Source organism: Abrus precatorius, unplaced genomic scaffold, assembly GCF_003935025.1.
Source record: "Abrus precatorius isolate BTA unplaced genomic scaffold, Abrus_2018 Scaffold9, whole genome shotgun sequence".
NCBI lineage: Eukaryota > Viridiplantae > Streptophyta > Magnoliopsida > Fabales > Fabaceae > Abrus > Abrus precatorius.
The window spans coordinates 4,571,202-4,581,440 of NW_020874439.1; the positions used below are offsets into that span (position 1 = coordinate 4,571,202).

Sequence of the window (10,239 nt, forward strand, 5' to 3'; positions counted from 1 at the left end):
TAGAGGTCTAGTCAGGAAGAGAGTGTGTGCCCCGTGATGCACCCATTCCACAGTCAATGTCACCACTACTCCCTCTTTCCCAAGGTATTTCTATCGTCCTTATCTTCCACACCCCCACTGTATCGCTGAATCATTCACAACACATTACAATAGCACTAATACGCCCCAGTCACACACATTTAGTACACGGCACATAGCCCACATTTCACAGTTGCACGGCACAAGGCCCATATTTCATTTTCATAGCACACAACACATAACTTATACTCAATCATATTACACGGCCCTCGGCCCACATTTCATAATATTCGTTCACGATGCTCAGCATACAAGCCCTCATCCTATCATACAACATCTAGCAAGTAAATCACCTATCACGGCACATGGCCCACATCATATTTTACAACAATTTCCTACCCTCTACTCAGTCATACCACAATATTCCACAAAATACAGCAAATCATAGATAAAAGAGTAGGGTAGAGTCCCCCTTACCTTGAATTGAAGACCCACGTCTGAACTCAACCACGGAAGTGCTCCTCACACAGTTTTCGGCCTAAACTAATGGAAGAATTCCATGAGAAACCCGAAAATCACTAAGAACAGAGAGAGGGAAGGAAAAACGAAAACTCTAACAGTTAAAACTCACCTCCAAGCGTTCCCCACACGGATTCAACCTTCAATCAAGCTCCCGAACAGCTTTGAAGTCAATTAATCGGTGGAATAGGGCTTTGGGTATGAGAGGATCGAAGTGAGAGGGAGAAATAACCCTCCCCGAACCCTAACCTCCTTTAAATCCTCTTTTGGTCGTGATACTTTCGCTACAGGGAGATATTCTCTCGCTGCAGCGACACGCCCTCTCGCTACAGCGAAAAAATTAGAGAAAACTGCACTCTGATTTCTGCAGAATCTCGCTACAGCGAGACCCTCTCATTACAGCGAGACTGCACCTCAAACTGTCGCTATAGCGAGACGTCTCTTGCTGCAGCGAGAATGCGACAATTTGCCCTTTTTCCTCCCAGGGCCCTCTCGCTACAGCGAGAATCCCCTCGCTGTAGCGAGAACAGCCCAGTACCACGCCTGCACTTAGGCACTTAGCCCATTTTAGCTCTATCCAGTCATGCATACACATATATACACACATTCATGTACTTAATATCCATAAAACATCATTTTCAAATAAATCAACACACATATGAATATATATATATATATAAGAATAATAATATTTAATATTACTAAAATTCGGGGCGTTACACGAGCTGAGTCGCTTAAGTGAGAACTCATAGGAAAAATATCTAACTCTCTCGATGTTATCTCCCTCAAGCGAGTTTGACCTCGCCCAAGCGAGCATATCAGGAAATTTCTACCAATTTTTTGTATAAACATCTTCCATTATATCATGAGCTTTATTTCTACCAAGACTGTCAAAACTGATTATTTCATTTTCATAAATTGAATAAATACATTGGAATAACAAAAATATTATTTGAATCAAAGATACATTATTTTTTATACTTTAATATCATCACTATTTATGTAAACCTTATTCCATGGCCTGGTCGATCCACAAGAAACCCTAGTAACATTAATGTAAGAGGAGCACCTATTGACGGCAATACAATCATCACCTGTTGAGAAAAACAATGTAAATTAAAATTGCACATATAGTAGTTTCTTAAAACACTACATGGAATTTAATTTCATGTGCACATAAGATAAAAACTTGGTGAATTTACCAGTTCCTGTGATGAAATCTTTTATCAAGATATTTCTGGAAGCTGAAATATCAAATCTATCAGTGTTGGGGCTTTTACCAGAGACTTGAATATTGATTTCACAAGCATTTATAGCAATGTGAGCTCCACGGCTATTAATCATTTTCAGAGACCTTAAGTATGATTATTACAAGAATGAAAATGTGAGGCCTGCATCATCCACATAAAAACAATTCAGTCACAAGATATGGAGAATAATTAGAAACTATATATATTATGATTCATCATGCAACTTATATCAATCCTTTGACTACATTTATTAGTTCTTATATGTTAATTAATATTATGCCAAAGTGTTTCTTTCAATCTGCAAAGGTACATTTGAACAATCCACTTAGTTTTCTATATGTACAATTGGAATCTTCTTTTTGAATATAAAGGGAATACTTTAAATTAAGATTTTATCATATCATTTTATATTACTAATTTTAAATATTTAAAAGCAGTAGGATTTTATTTTAAAAATAGTACTTATTATAATATATATATATATATATATATAATAAATAATTTTTAAAATATAATTATTTTAAATTTAATTAAAAATGATCCTAAAATTAATATTAATTTAATCAAATACAAGTTGTATTTATACGTAGCATCTGTTTAATTTGAAGTCAAATAGAATTAATTTTGAATCATTAAATATAATTAAGATAAATACATAAACTAATATAAATTACATATTTTTACTAGAATGTGTATTTTTTATTAAAAATAAAATTCTATCTTTAAACCAAACAATTAGGCTTGCAGTAGAAGAAGTTTAACGTTAAAAAAGATTAAATTAATAATTTGATGTGATTTTTTAATATATAAGTATATAAATATCATAAGTATAAACCTTTTAGTTTTTTTCTTAGTTCAATGGATACAGTTTATAAACAACACAAGGCCATTAACAGTCTTAATCAAGGGTCATGTTTTTGTTTCACAAGTTGGGTACAGTTCTACACCTTTTTTTTTTTTTTTTAATACATTACTGGTCTATATTGCATGAATACGTGTACAATATTCGTATTTCGTATAAATATAGAGACAGAATAAGGCGATTTTTAAAAATTAAAGGTATGCGAATATAAATTTTAAATAATATAAATATTTTCTCTTTTTTTTTTCTTTCTCTAATAAAAATATAATAAAATATTATTTATTATGTAGTTCACTTGTTCAAGTAGATGGTGTGCTAATTAATAGCATTGCAAGCAATTAAAATATTACAAATTTTGATAATGACAATTTGCATGATAATTATCTTCTATGTTGATTATAAATAAGCTACAGGTGAATTCAAATAGAACAAAATAAACATTTTGAATTAGATAGATATAAAGAAAGAGTAGATGAAGAAAATTAGTTTCAAATTATATATATATATATATATATATATATAATATAATATAAGTTTTACTTCAATAGCTAGTCAATAATAAATACAATCATGAATCAAATTTTAATGTAAAACTCATTGTGATAGAAAGTAGGAGCATCGATGTTCCCCTAGACACTAAAGTGCATGTTACATAGTAACTAGAAAACATACTTAACATAAGGATTAACCATAACATAGCAACTAGAAAATATGAGCACAGGCAAACACAATCCATCTTGCATTAGACAACTCCAGATCAATTTTAAGGAACAAACTAAGTTCTTATGACTTTCTCAGGGTTGATGGTGTAACCATTACAATGACCAAAACTAACTCCAATAGATGCACTTACAACAGTAGAATTCAACAAAGTTGCCTCATCAGCTCAAGTATTCTACTTGCATGCACTAACATTGGTTGATCTCTAGCCAATTGAAGTGAATCATTAGTCTATTTCTGACAATTTACTGTAAAAAATATAAAAAAAAAGAAAATTTTGTTACTTTGCATTATTTAGCCAATATATTTGAAATTGTATAATAAAAGTATAATAAAAGTATGATAAAAGTATGATAAACCAAACTTGAACATGTAGACAAAATAATCAATTATTAACGTAACAAAACTTCTCTTGACACAACGAATCTTAAAATTTTGTTTTGCTAATTACAAAACACATTATCTTAAACCATAAATAGTTGAGCTTCCAATAAAATTTAACTGATTAAGTAACAACAATAATATAGCAATATGTCATTGTGCGTAGTTGGATATTTACTACTAGATCAAACAAATCCAATAAATTCTGTGAAGAAATAAATTAAGAATAAGGTATTTCAAAACAAGGGTAACATAATTTTATTATTGACAAGATTTAAAGTCTCTTTCACCGAATAATTAGAAATTTGATTCATAATACTCTCATTTTTTTTAATAAAAAAGTTCAATTACAACACAAAATAGAGGAATACTACGCATTCTCTATGTTGTAATCCTAAAAACCTTACCATGAATAATAAAAATAAGTTGATAACCAAGTGAAATAAAAGAAAGTTCACTCTGTGGGAAAAAGCAAGATGAAAGTATAGGAAAAAAAAAAAAAAAAAACAAGGGCCGAGAAAAAAGGATAACCTGCATATTTTCTCTTATAGAATTCCAATAGCACATCGGTGGGAGCATCCGGTTCACTTTCTTCAACTTTGCCTTCCAAAGAGTAGTTTTTATGAGAACCTTTCACATTACCCAACTCAAACAAGTCTTGAAATGAATAATAAAAAGAACTATGTTGAATATGACCCCAATGCAAAACTTGCCCATACCGCAACAGCTCAACTATTATAATATTAGTAAATTGGGCTAGATTTAAGGATTTGAAGAACAGTTTGGTGCAAAACAAAAGTTAAAAACACCTAATTATGATATAAGTACTCATAACATACCTTTAGGTCCCTTCTACCTTGCTTTATATTGGAACAAACAAGTCACCGAAATATAAAATCAAAACAGGAGAAAAAAGAAAAACAGTTGTTCTATTATAAGTGATTCACAACATTATAGAAATCCAACAATTTTTATGAACTCTTCAATATCTAGAATTTCTTTTTCTTCTGCTTTCCATTTTCACTTACCTTTAATTCAAAATTAAGAACAAAATCTAAAAAACTTGTAAAAAGTAAAGAGAAATTGAAACTAAACAAAACATCAATTTATATTTTACATTTATGAAGTAGAAGGAACTCAAATTAGTGTACATTTGTTTTATATTAATAATCAATTCTCTACGCACATAAATACCTTCATAATTTGAGTTCTGATTTTTAAATGAGAAGGTTTTTAGTATTAGTTATCTTTCACATTACTTTTCATGCATTCAAACATTTAATTTTTTTTAATTCAGTCTTAATCTAAATTTTATATTAAACATTTTTTAATTAGTTTTAATTTTCAAAATTTATTTTTAATTTAATCTTATTTAATATCATAGAATATTGTTATTAAAAAATAAATATTTATATATTAATATTTATAAATTTTATTAATTGTAAAATAATTTTATTTTTTAAAATGAATTTGTAATACAAATTTTATAATTATCTTTTTTTAATTTAATCTTATTAATGTAATAAAATATTTATTATTAATAATTAAATATTAATTATAAAAATTATTAAATTATATAATATATATTTACATTTTAATTTAAAAATTATATTTTTGTAATAATATTGGTGCAAAGAAAAAAAATATTAGCATTAAATATATTATTACGGTTAAGACTGTGACAATGTTTAACAATTGAAAATTAATATGAATAGGATAAGTTGTATGTATAACTAAAAATCTAGTTAAAAGTATTTTATTAGCAAAGCAAATACAATACACGACTGTTTACACTAAATAAATACGTATTAGAATCAGATCAGTACCTTTGTTACCAGCTATCATCAAGGATAATTTGAGAGATGTGTGCAATTTGGCGACTAACAACACTTGTCTCTGTTCGGCATTCTTCAAGTAAGAGGGAACAATTCTCAACCTCAAAGATCTTTAAGTTGGTAAGACCACTCATTCCTTCGGGCAGCGATGCCAAATATGGGCAAGTGCGGATCTTGATGTGCTGAAGCGATGAGAGGTTGCAAATCCAATCAGGCAAAGCCTTCAGCCGCATACACCAACCTATTTTGATTTGTCGCAGAGAAGGAAGGCAGTTGGTGTCGTCCTTAAACCCAGTTTCAAATTCCCTAAGTGTTTCACTGTAACACCATTCAATTTGAAGAGACTCGAGAGAAGTCAGATTTTGCATCCAACCCTTTGGTAAATTCATAGGATCTGATATGTCTAATTCTTTGAGCATGGAAAGAGGAGCAGCGGAGGAAGATGAGTCAGCTGAACATGTTGAGGCTCTTGTGTTCAGTGTTCCTATTAATGGCTCCGTACTGCTTTCAACCCATGTTATATTCTTAACATTTGGAAAAGTAGGCATGCAAGTCAACTGTGGACATACACAGACTTCCAGTTGAGAAAGATGAGGAAAAGAAAGAGGTAAGGAGAGATTATGTGAATCATTGATATCATCTCCCCGCCTCCGCCATCCCATAAGCTTCGGACAATTATTTAACGTGAGGTTCTCCAAAGAGGGGAAGAAGGTTACTGCAAAACCATCTTCGTAGAGATCTATGTATTCCAATTCATAAAGACCGTACATCAGAAGTGACTTCAGGGACGGGAGACGTTCCAACGGTGGGAGACAGCGACAATTACCAAACCTAGAGAGAGTGATGTAAACAACATTTGTGAGGAGAGAAAGCCAATTTGGGAAAAGCACGCCTGGATAATGATTCACCTCCAAACGCTTAAGATTACGGTGGGGTTGAAGGTTTTCCGATAACTGTAAGCTCTCACTGTTACAGAGGTCTTCAGTCGACCAATCCAGAGTCAAGGATTGAAGGAATCTTTTTTCTTTTAAATTTACATACTGTGATTCTAGAGCCACGTCTCTCACACGATTCAGATGCTCAATTTTTAATTCGCCTCTTAATAGGTTTAAGTCATTCAGTTCATTTAATGTAGCATATTTTTTTTCTTGGCTATCTCCTACATAAAAGGCCGATAAGAATTGCAGAGAGCATAATTTTCCCAACCCAACTGCCATCCCACTCATGGGTTTAGTGATATAAAGGAACCTCAGATTGACTGACTTTGTGACTACTTCTGAAAATGATTCTTCATCGAATGCCATCAGCTTTAATGTTTGTAGGAAAACAAGAGTGCTCAGAGATTTGGGAAGACTTGTTTGTTGCATTAAAGCAAGGTATCTTAAATGCTTCAAATGTTCAGTGGAATCAGAGAGATGATGCGTCCTCAAGACACGTAAGTATTTGAACTTTGCAATAACCGACAAATATTCCTCCTTTGGGTAGGAATATGGCAAAATCAAAGATCGCAGCCTGGTGGGATCTAATGATTTCAACAAATGAATGGCATTGTATTTCAATGATACGTGCATGGGTCTACCTTCAACTTTTTCTGCCTTACTATCCAAGTAACAATAATCATTGCCAGCAACAAGCATTGCAAGATCATGCATTAAATCGTGCATTTTGAAGCTAATGATTTCACCGTATTCACTATACGCATCTTGAAAAAGTGACTTCATCAAAAACATCTTTACAAATTGGTTACCCACATCCTCCATGGGCTGTTTTTCGGTTGAACATTTAAGGTAACCATGTGCCATCCATAACTGAATCAACTCATCCTTCGGAATTTCTGAATCCTTGGGGTATAAAGAGCAATAAGCAAAACATTGTCTCATTTCTGGCGACAAGTTGCGGTAACTGAGTTTTAGAATTGGCATAATACTATTTTGCTCTTCACATAATTTCCAGAAGTCACCACGTAAAACATTCTCCCATTCACTTTCTTCGTTTTGTCCTCGTAACAGGCCTCCCAAGGTTTTAACTGCCAGTGGAACCCCTCTACATTTTTTGGCTATTTCTTTCCCCACTGATTCTAGATTTTGATTCACTCCTTTGAAATCATCCTCAAATGCAATGCTCTTCAACAAAGTCCAAGATGCTTCATCAGTCAAACCTTTCAAAGGATAGGAAGTGCTGGCAGTCATTGCCTCTGCTACATTTTCACTTCGAGTTGTCACTAAAATCTTACTATCTTGAGCGCCACACATCAAGTACTTTCTCAATTCAATCCATTTGTCACGTCTCTCATTCCAAATGTCATCCAGGACCAACAAATATTTCTTACCTCTTACTTCTTCATGAAGTTTTCTTTGCAAGTTGCCTAATGATAACTTGTCTTCAACTTGGTTACCAGTAATTGATTCTAATATCTTCTTCAGAATAGTTTTCACATCAAAGTTATCAGAGACACACACCCATATTTGCATTTCAAAAAAATTCTGCACTTCCAAGTCATTATACACGAACTGAGCAAGCGTTGTCTTCCCCAAGCCACCGAGGCCAACAATAGCAATCACAGAAACTTTTCGGTTTTCATGAGGTTGTCTCAACAGACTAATAATCTCCTTTTTACTATCATCTCTTCCAATGATATCAGATTCTAGCACAAAAGAACATGTTTCCCTCCATTCACTGTTAGTTTGCTTAACCACTGCTGATGTTGGGCTTAAATTCAAATCCTTCATTTCCTTTACCACACCATTAAAACTTTCTAGTATTTCTTTAATTTTGTCAGACATTTCACTGTATAAAGGAATTTGATTGGAAGATGAAATGGAAAGAAGTACCTTGTCTACTTCTTTTCCTTCTGCTGCACCCAATTTGTCTCTCCTGAATTGGATAGCAAGGTCATCTAAGGAGTCATCTGCAGCATGGAGTACTTTTTTGAACCTTCTGATCCAAACTCGCACACCATCATCTTGATCTTGTTTATCGTCTGCATCAAGGAGCTTAGCATTGATGGATTCAACAGTGTTCTTAAGATCTTCCAACTCTTCCGTCACATCATATTGCTTTCCAAATTCAAGAAAATCTGCGGAAGCCAACCTGAGATTTGAAGTAACAGCAAATGGAACTGAATCAGCCATCGTTAAAGTGATTAAGAAAGACTACATAGAAGGGTGCTTTGTTGAGAGAAAGTTGAGCAATGTCTAAAAATATTGGCATAAGAATCGAGGAAAATGGAAAATATGTAATAATAATCTACAAATTCAATTGATTGAAGCATGATTTTTTCATGGCCGGCTCAGTTACAAATCCTTACCAATCATAATTTCCATATGCACGACATACGAGTAAATTTTATTTTTGTTAGTACAAATCTCATTCACAAATCTAAAAGTAGATATTTATTTTTATAATTATAGTACAAGAGGAAAAAAAATCAATTATCACTCCAAGATATCTTTGTTTAAGATATTTTATTAAAATATTATTATTAATGTAATCCCCTAACAGAATAGGACGTAGTATATAATTCTAGGAACATTTTTCCAACGTAACATTAATTTATAACACATAATTATTTTTTATTATTTATTGTAACTCCGTATCATATGAATTCTCTTGTGTGCACCCGTCTGTGTTCATTCTCGAATAAAAGAGTACTTTGAAATTTTTTTATATTTACTTGTTTAGTTTTTTTTATATTAATTTTGTTATAATTATCTTTTCATTAAATATTATTTTTTAAAATTTAATTAATTTTAAACTAAATTTTAAAATTTTTATCATGACACACTATATTAAATTGTTAGACATAAAAATAGGGGAACTAAGAAAGTAGGGAAAAAAAAAAACCATAAACTGTAAGCTAAGCATGTTGTGGAAGAATTAAAAAATGGATAGTTATTGTTGAAATAGAAGAAAGGGTGGAAAAAGAACCTGTGAATGAGATTAGACGCAACAGCAAATGGAACGTTTTCCATATTCCTTAGATCTGATGAAGACGAGAATAGATTTCAGTGTGTTCAGTTTGAGATTCGCAATGGCTGCAGCGTAAACATTATTGCTCTTATATCTCCCCATCGCAGGGACACTCAAACCATCTTTTCTTCAAAGTCTTCAATCTAATATTATTAAATATACAATAAAGGGTAGCCTCTAACCCGAGTTACCCATTAATTAGTTTAGTAATGAGGGAAGATTGTTTCTGCAGTTAGATATAATAATAACTAAGTAAATATGCCTGTTACACGGGTTTGATTTTATCAATTGCTTTGTCAGAAGAAGTAATAACGATATAATACCTATAAAATTTTAAAGTAAGAATAAATGAGACATAAACAAAATATTTATATAATAATTTATTAAATTTTTTATTAAAATGTAAGATATTAATTTTTAATAGATATTTTTATAATTTTTATGATAAATAAAAAATAATTTTGATGATGCTAATACTAAATTATAGAATTTTTATATGTATGTAATATTAATAAAATAATAGTTTTTGTCATCTTATTTTATTTAATAAATAAATATTTTATAAGTTTTATAGATAATGTATTTTTTATTGTAAGTATTAATGATAATTTTAATTTATATTAATATAATAGAACAAAAAATTTGATTATATTGTATTTTACAACTGAGTTTAGCTTGTTATACT

At 31.4% G+C, this 10,239-nt stretch overlaps 1 protein-coding gene across 1 annotated transcript; it reads right to left on the bottom strand.

The window, feature by feature from the left end:
- Positions 1-5,581: 5,581 nt before the first annotated feature.
- LOC113850628 (putative disease resistance protein RGA3) lies at positions 5,582-8,716 on the bottom strand. Its single transcript, XM_027481207.1, has 2 exons — positions 6,116-8,716; positions 5,582-6,028 (listed from the first exon to the last, which is right to left on the bottom strand). Exons 1-2 carry the CDS (start codon positions 8,714-8,716, stop codon positions 5,582-5,584), a joined length of 3,048 nt encoding a protein of 1,015 aa, XP_027337008.1.
- Positions 8,717-10,239: the final 1,523 nt, after the last annotated feature.

Coding starts and splice junctions, on each gene's coding strand:
- LOC113850628 (XM_027481207.1), bottom strand. CDS start 8,716: ATGGCTGATTCAGTTCCATTTGCTGTTACTTCAAATCTCAGGTTGGCT. Junction 6,029..6,115: donor GCATGCCTACTTTTCCAAAT/GTTAAGAATATA, acceptor TCAGCTGACTCA/TCTTCCTCCGCTGCTCCTCT.